The sequence below is a fragment of the Pituophis catenifer genome, unplaced genomic scaffold (assembly GCF_029215685.1).
Source record: "Pituophis catenifer annectens isolate HBS135680 unplaced genomic scaffold, rPitCat1.0.hap2 SCAF_2, whole genome shotgun sequence".
In the NCBI taxonomy this organism is placed as follows: domain Eukaryota; kingdom Metazoa; phylum Chordata; class Lepidosauria; order Squamata; family Colubridae; genus Pituophis; species Pituophis catenifer.
This window is the reverse complement of record NW_027256882.1, coordinates 234762325-234779842: the sequence shown is the minus strand read 5'-3', so window position 1 is coordinate 234779842 and position 17518 is coordinate 234762325. Positions and strand designations below refer to the sequence as shown.

Below are 17518 nucleotides of genomic sequence, written 5' to 3'. Positions count from 1 at the left end.
TTTTTTTTTGGCTGTGGTGGTAAACCATAATTTAGACTGGTAAAAAGGAACCACAACCTTTCACATTTCATGTTAGGTACAAAAAAAAATAATTGGTAGGCATAAGATTGCTGGTATGAATGCAAAGCTAGAGTATGGTTTAATGTTATCTCTGAATCAGTTCAGCACATTCTTTGCATGTGATTGGAAAACTGAATTAATATCTGAACAATCTGAAATTAATTTGGAATTTCTGTCTCATGTTTTGTGAAATTTGTAGATTATCTTTTTTTTAAGTATTATATTAAGTTTGTAAAATACATTAAGTATCATTTCTATTTACATCGGAAGTGCAGTGTTTATACGTATATACATATACACAAGATATGCACCTGGTATTTCTTAAGCTACTTATTCCTTTTATTAGGCACATCTTTTTCTCCTTTTTTTATTTTATCGTTCATCCATTCATACCACCTTCCCCAAACAGTATGGTATTCTGAGTTTTCATCCTCATTTATTTCATGTGTTAGTTTGCTCATCTCTGCACACTCCAGTATTTTCCTAATTTTATATGTTCTTCTGTTGGCAGATCTTTCTCTTTCCAGTATTGTGCGTATGCCAGTCTCGCAGCAGTGGTGATATGTATAATTAAATAAATCTTTTTCCTTCCATAATTCCTCTTTACTATTCCCAGGAGAAATATTTCAGATGTCAATTCAATATCTTCTCCAATTATTTCTTGTAACCATCTCCAAATCTTGCTCCAATACCTTTTCGCATCAGGGCATGTCCACCACATGTGGAAGAAGGTGCCCTGCCCACGACCACATTTCCAACAGTTTGGGTTAATATTTGGATACATCTTTGCTAGCCTAGCAGGGGCTAGATGCCACCTGTGTAACATTTTATACTGGTTTTCCTTATAAGTCACTGCTCTGGTCAATTTATAATTCCTATTCCATGCCTCTTCCCACTCGTTAAAATTTATACTGCGTCCAATATTCTTCTCCCATGCTCCCATTTGGTTTTTAATTGTGTCCTCTGTTCTATCTTCATCTAGTAGGTAGTTATATAGTTTGGCCAAAATCTTTTTTTTTTTTTTTTGTTCCCATCAAGGATTCCCTTATCGAATCCACTAGATCCTAGTTCTAAGCCGCATTCTTCCTTGTCTTTCTGGTATCTAGACTTTATTTGTAGATAAGTCCACCAGTCTAAATTGATACCTTGATCTCTCAAGGCATCGTTAGACTTAAGGTTTCCTCCTTCATCTAGTATGTCTTTTTATCTACACATTTTCTTCATTCCCCATCTATTAGGATAAATCAGGGCCTCCATCGTGGAGAGCCACTTTGGGACTTTTTTTTAATATCGCTGTTTAATTGCGGTCCATGTTTGTATTAAAGTGTATCTAATTTTATGCTTATGAAAATATGTTTTCTTTTTCTTCTCTGTGTCCCATAAATATGCGTGCCACCCTTTCTCACTCTGTAGGTCGTGACCTTCCAACGTTAGAATCCTTTCATTTTCCAGAGTGGCCCACTCCCTTATCCATATTAGCTTGGCTGCCCTGTAATATCTTTCCAAATCTGGGAGTCCAAATCCTCCTAAATCCCGTTTTCCTTGTAGGATTTTAAGTGAAATCTTTGGTCTTTTCCCACCCCATATAAATTTCCTAATGTTTTTGTTAAGATCTAAAAAGAATTTCTTATCCAGATTTACAGGTATTGTTTGATACAAATACAATAATTTTGGGAGGATGTTCATCTTAATCGAGGCTATTTTGCCTAGAAGTGACAATTGTATTTTCTTCCATCTATCCAAATCTTGTTTTATTTTCTTAGTTAAGGGGATATAGTTTTCTTCCTTTAGAGATGAACACCTTGAAGTTATCCAGATTTGTAATAATTTGTAGATTATCATCCTCAATTACAAGAGCAAGTCCAATAAAAAAGGAATTAGAAAATATTTTTTCAAGGAGCAGCCTAGAAAATGAAGTAATTCCCTTTTCAGATTACATAGACTCAGCATTAAGTGTGTGTGTGTGTGTGTGTGTGTGTGTGTGTGTGTGTGTGTATAGTTGGATATTTTGAATGAGTGTCATAATATAATTCCTTATAAAGAAGTATTTCCACTGCTTTGTGATAAAATATTCGTGCAAAAGGAGTTTAGTCTCTCACCATATTCAGAGGTTTTGAGAATAGAGTTAATTGGGGGGGGAAAAACCATGGGTTTTTAATATGCAGCTTTTTTCAGTGGTTTTGAGTGGTTCATGAAAACGTTGTGTGGCTTCATAACTCAAGAAAGAAGAACATATTCCACCATCTTTAGTAATGGGCAACCTGTTCATAATTACAAGTTCCAATTTACATACAAATCAGAGTTAAAAACAGACTTAGGAACAGATCTCATTCTTAACCCAGAGATTATCTGTTACTAAGTGAGAAAGGATTTTACTTCTATTACTTTACTCGGCTGGCACTTCCCATGGTGCTAAGACATCAAATTTTCTTAATCATGAAACAAGTTTGGTAAAAATGTCTATATTCATGGAATTTATTATTATTTCAAAAAATCTTGCCTAACTGCATTTCAAATTCATAATCCATTATCATAGATCATGTTACCACTTAATCAGAAGATTGCCAGACATTTCTGGTAATCTTTCTGAATGCTTTCCTATTACCATTGAGGCTTCAGTGTGTGGAATTCTTTGCACTTTAATATTATTTGTTTCATTTCCATTATAATTTCAACTACACAGAATTGTCAGTTCTCACATTTTTTGCCTTTTTTAAATAGCATTTTAAAACTACACAGGTAGAGGAAGGTATTTTGGCCATCAAATCCAACCTCCTGCTCAGTGCAGGAATATAAATTAAATATCCCAGGCAGATTATTATGTAGATATACATCCAATGAAAAGGGACTCATGTCTTTATAATTTATTCTGTTGCTGAACCACTTCTATTTTTAATATTTTTATCTCTTGTAACCTAAATCCATGGTTCTACCTTTTGAATTATAAAGGGAAAAATAAGCATTGATATTTTGATGATAACCTTCAAATATTTGAACAGCACTATAGTGTCACCCTCAATTGTCCCTTCTGAAGATTATATATACGCAGCTACTTAAATCATTCTTCATAGGGCTTCATTTCTAGTCTCCTGGAGTCTTTGAATTTGTTGTTTTCATTGTCTTTCTTTGAACCTTTTCAATTTTCAATGAATCATTGAAGTGTGGTGGCCAGAACATGATACAGTACTTAACCATAACAGAATATAATAAAATAATTATGGAGCCACTGCTAGTCCATATTTATTTTATTGCACTTGAGTCTGTTAAGTTTCAGTCTGTTACCTTTTCTCCAAGCAGTTCTTTTCTACAAAAAATATTCTCAGATTTTATTTCTGTCTTCTAGGGTATTAACTATCCCACTCAATTTTGTATCTGCAAATTTGCTAAGCATACTATCCAGTTTATCACTCAAATAATTAGTGAAAATACTGAAGTTTCATTTATCTGATGCAGAACCAGTGATCAGCTTTTTCTGAGTACAATTTTTAAGCCAGTTAAGCATCAAATTAATTCTTGTATCATGCATAGCATGGCATGTTATCAAATGCTGTGCTGAAACAATGGTATATAATATCTGCAGCATAATCTGTTACAGGTTAAAAAAAATAAGATTCTGACATCTGAAAATTAACATATAGGTAGTCCTCGATTTACAACCACAATTGAGACCCGAATTTATGTTGCTAAGTGAGAAATTTGTTGTGAGTTTTGCCCCATTTTACAACTTTTCTTGCCACATTTGTTAAGTGAATAATTGCAGTTGTTAAATTAGTAACCCAGTTAAGTGAATCTGGCTTTGCTTGTCAAAAGGTCACAAAAGGTGTGACCTTTTGAACCAACAACCATATGTACCAGTTGTCAAACATCCAAATGTAAATCATATGACCATGGGATGCTGCAACAGCCATAAGTGTGAAAAATGGTCATAAGTCACTTTTTTCAGTGTCGTCGTAACTTTGAGCAATCACTAAATGAACTGTTGTAAATCGAGGACTACCTGTATTGTTTTTACAAATGGTCATTAACTTGTTTTTACAAATGGTCATTAACTTATGTTTTTGATTAAGTGCCTTAACAGAAGTCAATGTCAGACTCACTGGTTCGTGATTGGTTGAATCCTTCTTTTACTCTTTATGGAGATAATAAGGACATTTACGCAGTTCCACTCATCTGCCATTTGTCCAAAATATAACAAAGATAATACATGAGGTTCTACCAGAACCTTCATCTTGCTCCTCCACAATCTAGGATGTAATTCATCAGACCCTGCATATTTAAATGTTCACAGTTTCCTGGCAGAATGAAAAGTTACTTTGCTATTACTTAAGCCTGAAGCAAAACAAGTTAAAAAGGCTTTGTCTTTTATTATTGCTACTCTATGTGCTAATGTTTTTGCCTTCCTTTGTGGAGCAAAGACACTTTTCCATTTTGAACCTTTCCCCCCACACACACACCAAACCCCCCCCCTAACATTCTTGGTTCTTAGCACCCATTGCTAGCCTTAGTTCATCCTAAGCTTTTGGTTGCTGACAGCATCTGTACACATTTAGGCTATATATCTGTGATACAGTTTTTTCTATTTTCAATATACACTAAATTTGCCATGCTGGTTTCTTTTGTTTAATTTGACTTTTTCTCTGTGGACTGCTTCAGATACATCATGTAAGTTGCATTGTATACATATATTCTTCTTTTGACTGTTTCCAGTAGGTTTATATCCTACTGTAATTTGTTCTGACTGTAATAGCTGTCAGTATAATGGAAAATAACTAAGTAGTAGTAAGGTTTGACATTACCCATAATAGAGGAATGGTTGTTGAAGATGATGGAACTTGCAGAGATAGCTACATTGACTTTCTTGATTAGAGAAAAAAACAGCTTCTACATTTATGGTTGACTGGAAACCCCTTATAGACTTTTTATATGAAACAGGAAAAAATGCACTAATGACTTGTGGTTTTGATGATTAGGAAAAAAAATTGGGTAATAGAAAAAAAGTGAGCTTTTTGTAATTCTAAAGTAAGATAAGTTTAGTCATGCATACGTTTTGCTGCAGGAAAAATCAGGACCTTTCTATTTCTTTTCTTTCTGCACTTTTCTGTTTTTTCTTTTTCTTTATTCTATATGACTTTTTGTTGTTTTTTTATTTTTCTTTGAATGTTCAGTATGTATGTGTATTTGCTGTGTGTCTTTGTGAATTTAGTTACACACAAGAATTTAGATACAAGTAGCAGCCAAGAGAAATGCTACCCTTCACACACTTAGAACGAACGCTATGCCTGGGCACACTTCACGACTTTCTGAAAGGCTAGCAGGGTCAGGGCCATCCTAATCTCTGGAGGGAGTGGGATGTTCCAGAGTGCAGGGGCTACAGCAGAAAAGGCATGCCTTCCATTCCCTACCAGCCAAAATTCCTTGGCTGATGGGAACCAGGAATATACCTAATCTGCCAGACTGGATTGGATGGGTAGAAACAACTGGGAAAAGACAACCGCTCAGGAAACCCAGTCCCAAGCCATGAAGGTTTTTAAAAGGTGAAAAACAGTATCTTAAATTGGACTTGGAAACATTGGGGACCAATGCAGCCTAGTGTTATATGTGCAGAATAGCCATCATCATTTACAATCCCAGTTGAAGCCTCCGATTACTCCTCAAAGGCAGTCCGATGTAGACAGTGTTGCAATAGTCCAATTGGGAGCAGTGAGTAGAGCCTTGGTCCAGGAATGTGTAGAACTGGCACACACTTTGAAGATGTGCAAAGGCTGTCTTTGCCACAGCTACCACTCCTCTTCCAATAGGAGCTGAACCCAAGAGGACCCCCAGATTGTGCACCAGGTCCATCTGAGACAGTGCTACCACATCCAAGACCAGCAGCTGCAGTTTGGCTTCCAATCTTCTTTGGAGAGAAAAAGCAGTCCTGCTGTGGACAACTGATTGAAAATAGGCAGATCTGGTTTCACAAAACTTCTTTTTGGAATGCAGAAGTTTTTCCCATAGCGTTACAAGAATGTTTCTGAATAGGCAAAGCTCTCTGTAGGAGGAGGAGGGGGATCATCCTGGACCTTCTTATATAGGTTGTTTTTCTTCTGTGTAATCATCTCAGCTGATTCCATTATACAGAAAACCACTATTGCCGCCCAGATGCCAAGAACAGATTCCTTTACTCTTAGAAGGTATAATGGAGATTGGATTGTGTGCTTTACCTCTGTTTTGGCCAGTTAGGAATGTTCTATGCCCCTTAGCTCATCCTTCCAGACAGATTTCCTCAGTGCCTTCAACAATAGCAGAGTTTCTAATGAACTTGAAAAATTCTTAATTTTTTTCAGGAAGCTATTTAGAGATGTATCTGTCTTGAAAATGACCCATGTTGAACTGTATAACGTACTCAAACTTCCAGGAGTTGACCACAGTGGAAGTTTTATGAAATTTCTATTATATTATGAAAAGATTATCATAATTTTACCTCATAAAACATTTTATAAAATTTGCCAAATTTCAATCCCATGGGAGTCCTGGGTCGTGGGTTTCAGATACATTCTGTAACTTAGCTCATTTAAGCTATCGTGCTTGAAAACATTTTGCCGTATGATGCACCATTTCACCCATTTTATTATTTAAACAGACTTTTAAATAGTACAGTAGGTTACAGACTTGGACATTGCCATATTTTTTCTAGCAATAGTTTACCTGGAATACCAAATCAAGTAAGCAGCAGTCAACCATGGTTTTAAATGGGTTTACAGAACACTGTTTAAAATATAAAGGAGTTGAGAACTAGCACAAAAGCAAGTAACTTTGTGTTTGGAAAACTGTTGAAAAGTAATTATTTTTTGAGGCTTCTCTTCATTTCATCTACCCCTTACTGATATTCTCTCTCTCTCTCATTTAAAACTAAAGATTACCATTTCATTCTGTCTAGAAATGAGAAAGAATAGCCGTCCTCATTTTAAAATATATTATAGTTTATAAATGCATGTGCTTATATCATGCTAGTGCAAAAAGCTGTGATAATCCAAAGCATCCAGGCATTCTGAAATTATTCGTGTAGATTCCCATAAAGCAGATAAAAATGGATAAAGCATGGAAACATAGGCACTGAATGGGTATCATCACAAAGACATTCCATATATTATTGATTGAGCACGTGTCAAGCAACACTAAAGTCCCTAGAAAAACCTGGTGCATTTCTTTCAAAGCAGATAGTTGCCTTCTCTCCTGCCCAAACTAATTTATCAGTTTATTCATGGATAATCTTGAATGTTTTCCGATGCTTGGGAAAAGAGGTCACCCTTTTTGAAAGGGAAATGCTGTGTTAGGATAAGATAGTCTGGTTGATGTCAACCTAGATATTCTATTATCATTAGAGATAGATTAATGTAATAAAGCACTTTATAGATACAGTATGATTGCTGTAGGGGGTTATTCATAAATAGTACTAATGTAAGACAAAGCTCTCAGATGTATATAGATATATCAGTCGGCTTTAAAACTGGAATCTTAAGCTCATGGAACATAATTTTCAAGAGTATTTAAATAACTCCCTCCCCTCTTTCTCTTGAAATTGGCTGGAACTCTATACTACAAATGAAAGAGTCATCCCTTGTTGCTTCAGTTAGCACTTTAGGGAACGAGATATTATGTTGAGACGATGAGTGGAGAGAGGATGCATTTTAAGAGACTTGAAGAATAGGAGCGAAAACAGTAAGTGTTAACCCTATTATTCATATAGAGCTGTTTTTTCACTTATTCTAGTATTTTTAAAGTAACGGGTTTAAAAAGGTGTTTAAATTTTTTTTTAACCTTTCAAAGGCCACCACTTGCTTCTAACAATGTCAGTTGCGCTTGACTTCCAGATTTAAATTGGAAAATGAATGAAGTGACAGAGCATCATCTATTTAATCCTAACCACTTAAAATATATTTTTTTTTTACTTTTTTTCTACTTTTCCCACAGTCTCATGCCTCAGAGGGAAAGAAGGAAAGGGGATGCTTTACAACAAATACGCTTATGGTACTTTTATCCCACTGATTTTTCTTCACGAATCTGAGCTTGTTTTCTAACAATGTAACCTGAGTGACTGACCTTTGTTGTTGAGGTTATATTATTTTCAGAAATTTAGCCTTTCAATCACCCCTTCCCTCCTCTAAGATGTTTATTTATGGTTTATTTGCTGGTTTAGTCTTAACTGGTTGTTATGATGGTTAAAGCATTCATTTTTAACTGGTATTTATATACGTATCTTATATATCTTATCTCCCATATATCTCTTTATCATTTCAGCACTACCCCTAAGCCAAGGACGAGAAGTGTGCTGCGTTGAACAATGAAAATTCAAAAGAATGCAGAGAGAGAAAAAGAGACATTGTTTTCAATTAAAACATTGAAGATTGATTTTTTTCTTTTAAAAAGTCTATTTTAGCTCTTATACAAGAGTGTTAATTTATTATCACTACAACAATGATTTTTTTACTGCTTTAATAATGGCCTGTAAATTTTAGCCTTTTGTCTAATATCTCTTTTATCAAGAGAACTTTTTTTTGTACAATGCTTAGGGATAAAATGTGATGGCAATCATTTAATCTGTCCAACAACTGATAGGGGGAGTGCATATATTATTTGTTCAATGTATAAATTTTCATCCAAAAATGGTTTTCTCTTATGATGGAAACGGAGAAATTGGGAAAGCGTACTCTTCTTCCTTTCATTCCCCCAATAATATGATTGCTCTTTGCATACATTACCTATCCTAATTGTATTAGGACTTTTATCATATATTTCTAAATTACTATCCACCAAAGAGTGCTTTATTTTCATAGATTTAGTTCCTAGTCTTGCAAATTATACCACTGCCTAAAGTGTTACTTACTACTTTTAATTAACAGAAACAGCTGGGAAGAATTGTAACAAATTATGTGCTGTTGGAATATCACAGTTTTAATTGTTGAACTGCTAATGAATTAAAACCTGTTGTACAGTTACTTCAGATTATAATTGGACAAAATGCACTAGAAAAATATGGCTTTTCAAATGTTCTCTATGTAGTTTTACATTTATCCCTTTCTCATTAAAAGGAATGCTAACACTGCTTACAAATTGGCTCTCCTTACCCTGAGATCCTGTTCTCAGAAAACCATTCCTTCCTAGCATTAAATATTACATGGTAGTGATTCTACTAATAGTCGTGCATTCATTTTTGCTCAGTCTGCAGAAATAGGTGGTTGAATTTGTTCTGTATGCAAAATTAGTGGCATATCAATGTTGTGATTCCAATGACATGTCAATAGATTGGATAGGAAAAGAGTTTAATTTGCCATTTCTCCATGTCATTAAAATTCAAAGTTTATAATTACAGATAGTCTCGATTTACGACCACAATTCAGCCCAAATTTTCTGTTGCTAAGTGAAACTATTGTTAAGTGAGTTTTGCCCCATTGTACGACTTTTCTTGCCATGATTGTTAAATGAATCTGGCTTCCCCATTGACTTCGCTTATCAGAAGGTCACAAAAGGTGGTCACACATGACCTTGGGACACTGCAACCGTCATAAATATGAACCAGTTGCCAACTGGCCTAATTTTGATCAAGTAACCATGGGGATGTGGCAATGGTCATAAATCACTTTTTTCAGTGTCGTCGTAAGTTTGAATGGTCACTAAATGGTTGTAAATTGAGGACTACCTGTATTCACCTTTCAATGCAGAAGCAGCAGTAGATCTGTACTGAAATCTAAAGAAAGACAGTGGACTATAATTATTAACATTGTTCGTCTTCAAAAGCTAAGCAATAATTGTTATAACTATTCTCTTGTCTCATTTGGACTTCAAAGTCCTTGCAAGGAAAAATTAAGTTATGGATAATGCAGGTCATCCTGATGTTGGGTTGTGACTCTTGTTAGCCCTAGCCAACATGATTGAAGTTAAGATTTGTTGTCCAATATCTGTAAGGATAAGGGTTGCCCATCTCCGGTACAGAGGCTTTGCTGTACTGTAACCTACTCTACATTTCTCTAGTAAAGAATAATATGTTTTTTAAAAAATGCTTTCTGGACCTGAAGCTCAAAATATCTGTAGCTAATCATACCAGTAAGAATGTTGGGAGTCTGTCTTGAACAGCTGCCTTGTAGGAGTAAGGTTAAATTTTAGGAACGTGGCTTTGCTTAAAAAAATCTCATAGCATTAGTATTAAAGAGACCTGCGTCATGTTTTAGGCTGATTAGTCATTTTGATATTCAAGGCTACTTTAATAGATTTATACTCTTAAGTCTCTTATTGAATCCAACAGCCACTTCATGATGATTTGTCTACAACCTGGCTCTTCAGAAATTTTATTGAGCCATTCATTTCCATTGAAGAAGACGCTTTATCTATTTTTCTGATGATTGTCGTCCTTTTCTCTTTCCCCAGCATTATAAACTTCTCAAGATGACAAAGTCTTAGCATAATGTATCCAAAATATGATTATTTAAGTGTAGTCACTTCTGCTTCAATTGAAATTTCTGGATTTATTTTCTCTATGAACCATTTATTTGTTTTCTTGACTATCTAGGACATTCTCAGGAATTTTCCACCACCAAAATTCACAAGGATCAGTGCCCTTTTTATCCTGTTTTTTTTCAAGGTCCAATGTCTGCTTCTATAGAGTGTCAAGGCCTACATGATCTGAGCTTTGTAAGCGTAGACACAGCATCTGTTTTTCATAAGGACTTCATTGTTACTCCACCAAGTACTGTGTGCGATGTATTTCTCAACAGTTTGTTCCCTTATTATTGTCTATCCTAAAAAGCAAAAGCTATTCACCATTTCATTGCCTATATTCATTGTCAAGTTAAGGCTGTTTGTTCCATCTGTTGTCATTAGTTTAGTCTTCTTTAGTCTTATACCTTTCCACTGTGCTCATTAAGTTTCATTACTAGAATTCTCAGATCATTTGCATTTTCAGCAGAGGGCAAGTTATTGGCATTTCTTTTTCCAGTTTTAAAACCACACTCATCTTTTTCCAATCCAGCCTCCCTTATTCAACTTGTGGGTTGAATAAATGAGAAGAGAGTACACACCTTTGTCTGACTCTGGTACCAACCGGTTTCATCATATTATTTCCGGTTTCATCATATTATTTCATACTTGGCTTCCTATTCCATGAACAGATAGTCCTCGAGGTATGACCACAATTGAGCCAAAATTTATATTGCTAAGTGAAACATTTATTAGTGAATTTGCCCCATTTTATGACTTTTCTTGCTATGGTTGTTAAGTGAATCATTGCATTTGTGCATAAGTTAGTAACATGACTGTTAAGTGATTCTGGCTTCCCCCATTGACTCTGCGTTTCAGAAGGTCGCAAAAGGGATCACATGACCCCAGGACATTGCAACCGCCATAAATCTAAACCAGTTGCCAAGCATTTGAATTTTGAGCACATGACCACGGGGATGCTGCAATGGTTTCAAGTGTGAAAAATGGTTATATAAGTCACTTTTTTCAGTGCTGTTGTAACTTTGAATGGTCACTAAATGAACTGTTGTATATGCTTCATACAAGAACATTGAGGTATTCTAGGATTCCCTATTTACTAAGACCATTCTATATGCTAAGATGGTTGACACAATTGAAGAACTTTTTATAATCAATGAAATGTATATTAACATTTTTATGTTCTATAAGTTTCTGAATTACCTTGAGGATACCGACAACAATGTCCTTTGGTTTTTAGATTTTTCTAAAATCCACTTGAACATCTGTTATTTCTCTCTCCACATAGAGCTGTAATTTGTGCTGGAAGGTCCTAACAATACTGTATGACAGGTTTGTAGACTCTGTTAAGTCTACTCATGACCAGTCTGTTGCCCAATAATGTCATTCTCCAAATTTGTGGCACAGTTTGATTAGAATCTTGATTTATTCTTCTATTGCTTACCTTACTTCTATAAATATTCCATCAGTTCTGGTAGCCTTCCAACTTAATAGTGACTGGAATGTTAATCTAACTTCATCTGATTTTTGTAAATAAGATATGTCTCTAAAGTATCATGGATATTATCATCTCTACTGGATTATGGGAGCGACGGGGCGCTCCCATGTGATACCCCTCCTGCACAAGCTGCATTGGCTCCCGGTGGTCTTCCGGGTGCGCTTCAAGGTGTTGGTTACCACATTTAAAGCACTCCATGGCTTAGGGCCTGGGTACTTATGGGACCGCTTTCTGCCACAGATAGCTCCCACTGGCCAGTACGCTCCCACAGAGAGGGACTCCTCAGGGTGCCGTCGGCCAGACAATGTCGGCTGGCAACCCCCAGGGGGAGGGCCTTCTCTGTGGCAGCACCTGTCCTCTGGAACAACCCCGGAGAAATGTAGGATCCCAGATCTCTGTGCTTTTCGCCGTGCCCTTAAAACTTTTTTATTTCATCAAGCCGGGCTGGTTTGACCCCTCCCCCTAGATATTTTTAATTGTTAATTTGATTTTAGTTGGGGTGTTTTAAATTATTGGGCCAAAATTTGTTTAATTCTTTAAAAAAAATTAAATTTTGTATGCAATGTTTTTATTATTGGCTGTTCACCACCCTGAGTCCTGTGGGAGAAGGGCAGTATAAAAATCTAATAAAATAAATAAATAAATAAATAAATACATACATACATACATACATACATACATACATACATACATACATACATACATACATACTGTACAGAATTTCAGTATACTTCTTCCAGCTTTCTATGATCTTTTTTTATATTAGTTACTATCTCTTGGCATCTTTTAGCATCCCAGATTGGATCTTCCTTTTGAATTAAGAGATCTTTTGGAAGATCTCCTTGCTTTTCCTTGCTTTTCCTTGTCTGTGTCTATTGTTATATTGCTTGTCTCTTCTAACAGCTGTCCGAAATTTGTTAAGTTCTTCCTGAGTTTTCTATTTTTGGTTTTTTCTCTTGGCAGTTTCTGCTATTTGTTCTGACATCCGGTATAGTTTCCTCTATTTTATGATTTTTGACAGTCCCTTTTCACATTCATTCTTAACAACTTCCCTCTGGTGCCTTATCAATGAGGTTCAAAACTTCAAAGCAATTCTGATGATCTTGAAAATGGTGAGTATATGCTCAAGATTGTATTGTGGAAACTAGTCAGTTTTCTTCCACTTTAGCTTGACTGGAAACTTGCACATGAGCTGCTTGTTATCAGTTCCATAGATATCCTGACCATGATTTTGCTATTCTCACTTGGCTCTTTCACCATCTTGCACTAGTAACTTAGTCAAATTGATTTCTAGGTACTTCATCTGATAATGTCCATGTAAACTGGCATTGTTTTGATTATTGGAAAAATGTGTTAGCTTGAAGATGTTAATTAGATAGGCACAAATAATATATTTTTCTTATAATTTCAGTGTTCTAAACTATACAGTCCTGCTGTATTAGGTATTCCTCCTTAATGGTGGGGAAACTGATTGACTTTGTTGTTGCCTAACTCTCCCCAAAATAAATGAGCTGTATACAAACTGCTTAGTTTCAGTTTGACATTCAGGTGAACTTAAAACCTCATTATGAACGCATCATATTTTTTAATGGGCTATAGTTATTTATTTGCTTTCTTTGCTGATTTTTTTTAAAAAGAATCCCAACACAAATCAATATTGTTCATAACACTTTTTAATAAGCAAAGTTAGATAATTCTGTGCATTCTCATATGAAATTACTTCAATATTTTGTGTTTATTTTTTAAGGATTTATGTTGCTTACACCTCAGCTTTTGCCATTCAATTGAATAGTTCACCATTTACTTAGCAGTTGTATTATAGACAAAGAGTTCTTCATTTATATTTATTGGAATATGAACAGTTTTCGATTGGTTTAATCTTCTGCTCTACTTTATCCACCATGAAACTGAATGCCACATGGTTACAGGTAGTTTTTGATTTACAACTGTTCATTCAGTGACTGTTTATAAAAGTATGATGGCGTTAAATGGACAACCTCCTGTTTGAATTTATACCACTGCAGCATCATGTAGTTGTGATCTGAGCTTTTGTAATCAGTTTAAGATTGCCAAACTTTCTGCGATCATGTGATCGCCATTTGCAATCTTCCATCCCAGCTTCCTCAGAAAGTCAACAGGGAAACTGGCAGGGAAGGTTGCTGCCACATGACTCACTCTGCTTCCTAGGGGGGATGGTGACTGAAAAAGGTCCATGAGCACCCACTTTGGGGCAGCCCATTTCCATTCTCCAATGGAAATAGTAGAAGGGCCGTCTGCCAGATTGATTTTACTCCCAGCGAGGTGGAGCCCCTTGGCAAAGCAGTTCTGCTCTGAGGCTGGAAAGATCCATGGCAAAAACCAACAGGGGTTCCCAACAGGCTCCCAACAGTTCATGCTTCAAGACCCTCCTGTGAAAATACTCTCAAAGATGGTTGGAAAAAGCCCTTCTCCCCTTTCAGAAATAACATTTGCTGGCTTTCTAGCCAGAAGGCCAGCAAATTCAGTGTTTCTAAAGGCTGGCTGGGAAAGCCAGGATAACAGTTGTTGAGCAAAGCACTTACATGGGTGCCTCACTCAACAACCATCACGACTTGCGATTATAATGGGCTGTCTCCATTACAGTTGTATGTCAAGGACTATATACTGAAGGACTTGCTCACATATTCTCTTAGCAATTAGTTTTGATTAGCTTTATAAATTGCAATCAACATGTTCTAAGATCAAGCTGATACCAATATTGTCAGATGTATTTCTGTATTCATGTTATTTTAACTAATAATGTAGCTACTGGCTTTATTCTCTATAATATATCCTACCTTAGAATGTTTCCTGTATCTGTAGGAGAATTTTCAAGGTGGAGTGATTTAAATCAGCTAAATTAGTTAACAAACCCGTGTAATATTTTTAACCACACATTACTAAAAATAGCTCCCATCTATGTACTACTATTTTCAATATCGAATTAGCCTCATTGTTCATTTGAAATCCCATTTTTTATTTGTCCTGCATCCTAACATTCAAGCTTCAAAAATCAGAGCACTGCATATTTTGTGTGCCTGATAAAGTTTAAACACATTTCGTACATTAACTGAGGTGGCTGTCGCTTTCGTTAGTGCTGATAAACTAATTCTACCACTAGTTTGTTTCATGACAGACAAAAGGATCACTTACCTATATCCCAGTTATTCATTAAGTCTTCCCCTTAATAGCCAACATCCATTCCTAATTTTGTAACCTGATTATTTCTAGCCATCTCATAAAATCATGCAGCTTTATAGTCAGTATAGAAAATAATATTTCGGTTGCCAGAGATTTGTGATTACCTGCTAAGTGCCATTTACCATCTTATTCCTGATAGGATTATGCTTGAACCTTAGATTAAGATTAAAAGGTTCTTGATAAAATATACTTATTACTTGGGAATATATGTACATGTTTCTACCTCCCTTGATTTTGGTTACATAAGCGTCAAGCAACTCAGAATGCCCTAATTAGCATGGAGGAAATCTTTGCTTAGATATTTTGATTCAGAAGCTTTACTAATTAATATCAACAGAAAGTACTTGTTACATGTGCACAAAAGTGCAACACTGCTATTTTAGACATGAGAACTAAGATTCCTTGACTGTGGAACCACTGACTGTGTTATTAATGCTATAAACACAAATCAACCATGGAAAGCCACTTTTAAATGGTCACAATCATGTTGAGCCAGTCTCCATAGAATATCATTTTTTCGTAGAAAGGCATAGTATAAAGTTAAATAGCTTAAATCATCTTTTTTAGATTTAGTACTAGGTACTACCCTGTTTCTCCCAAAATAAGACATCCCCTGATAATAAGTCCAATCGGGCTTTTGAGCACATGGCAATAAGACCAAGCGCTTATTTCAGGGTTCAAAAAAATATAAGACAGGGTCTTATTTTTAGGGAAACACGGTAGAAACGGTACTAGAAGCAGTACTAGTATCTGACCAGAAAAAATACTCCATATTTAGGTGTCTCACGTAGTCAAAAGATACGTTTAATTCTTTTAGGCTTGAAAACCAAAGAAGGCTCCGGATTTTTAAGTTATCTTTGTTATGATTAAGCAAACTAAATAGTCTGAAAGATAAATTTACATTCTCATGTGGAACTATTACGATTCCATATTGGTTGGCACAATTTATTTTCTATCGCTTTAAAGTTATATCCAAATATTCATTGCTATGTTGACAGCTATGCTGTATAAAAGCTTAAAACCTTCAGAGTTGCTACTTGTAGGTCCCAATTACAAACTTTAGGGGAATTTTTTAATGTATTGTCTTCAAAACTTGTACAATTTGTTCAAACTATGTGGTATAATCAATATTCCTCAGATCAAATTATTTTGTTAATGTATTTCAGGGTTAACTTGACACTGTTTAAATTTTAATTTGATAGTATGTATTTTTTCATCAGTGTAATTGAATTATATAAATCTTGAGTAACGTGTAAGAGAAAAGTGTACAAATAAAATCTATTGTTTATGTGAGATTACCCAAATGTGGAAAAGACTTAATGGGGGAAGGGGGGGGGGTATTGCACTGGATTCTAATGAAAGTTATTTCAGCTTGTATATGGGTGCATATATATGGGTAAACCTTTCAGCAACTCCTTAAACCAAAAGCTGCTGTCTTTTCCATGAATTATTTAGTCAGTAATGTACAATCCCAAGAAACTGAAGTTAATATGATAATGTATCAGGTTTATCATTTTAAGAAGTTGCCAACCCCTTATGTACAGTTCCCCAACTTGCTATATAACTACAGAACATGTTCGTGACCTTACAGATCAGATGTTATGGGGGAATACTCTTTCAACCAAAACTTGACTCCACCCATTCATTCTTTGTGAGATACATGCTTCTAATGTTCTTATTTTGCTGAAAAGCAGCCTTGTCTTATCAAAAATCAACCATAAGCAAAATTAAGAGCTCCAACCAACTTATTAAAAGGATTCTACAATGATAAATGAAGAATGCAACTGAAGTTGATTTGGCAGGCGGGAGATACGTATCAGGTTTATGGTGTCCCTAAAGTGATCTTATTTAATGCTCCTCTATGAAGAATGCTATTCTAATCAAGTCTCCCAGATAGGTAGTTTTCCATGTGTATGAAAATCAACTAGTTAGAAACAAAGCTGTTCCATAGTTTACCACCCTTTCTTCCAAAGCACTATTTATTCTAGGATTTATTTGCATGTTGCCCCTCATTCTTCAAATTTTAATTTCCAAATTGTAACTTTAAAATCTAGTTTGGAGCTTTCGATATTAAATGATAAAAAAGATGTAAAAATAGCACCCCTGACCTCAACCAGTGAGTGTTTCCCAACTTCTGAAAATTGTAATTTAAGTATGGCAAATGCACACACTTCACTTAGTGAAACTGGAAAACAAGTTGTCCAAACATGTCCCCAAACCATCTAATATGGTTTACGTTTGTAATAAAAGGGACAAAGACTCATCCATCTG

At 35.4% G+C, this 17518-nt stretch overlaps 1 protein-coding gene across 5 annotated transcripts in view; it reads left to right on the top strand.

The window, feature by feature from the left end:
• The window catches only part of CDC14B (cell division cycle 14B), a 53128-nt gene extending 43890 nt beyond the window's left edge, over window positions 1-9238 (top strand). For 4 of the 5 annotated variants that reach the window (XM_070935648.1, XM_070935645.1, XM_070935649.1 and 1 more), the window contains 2 exons: window positions 8014-8070; window positions 8341-9238. In XM_070935648.1, the coding sequence (XP_070791749.1) occupies window positions 8014-8070; window positions 8341-8380 (97 nt within the window). In that variant the 3' untranslated portion in view covers window positions 8381-9238. The remainder of the gene's footprint in view (window positions 1-8013; window positions 8071-8340) is intronic. The other variant, XM_070935646.1, reaches the window with a different exon arrangement.
• Window positions 9239-17518: the final 8280 nt, after the last annotated feature.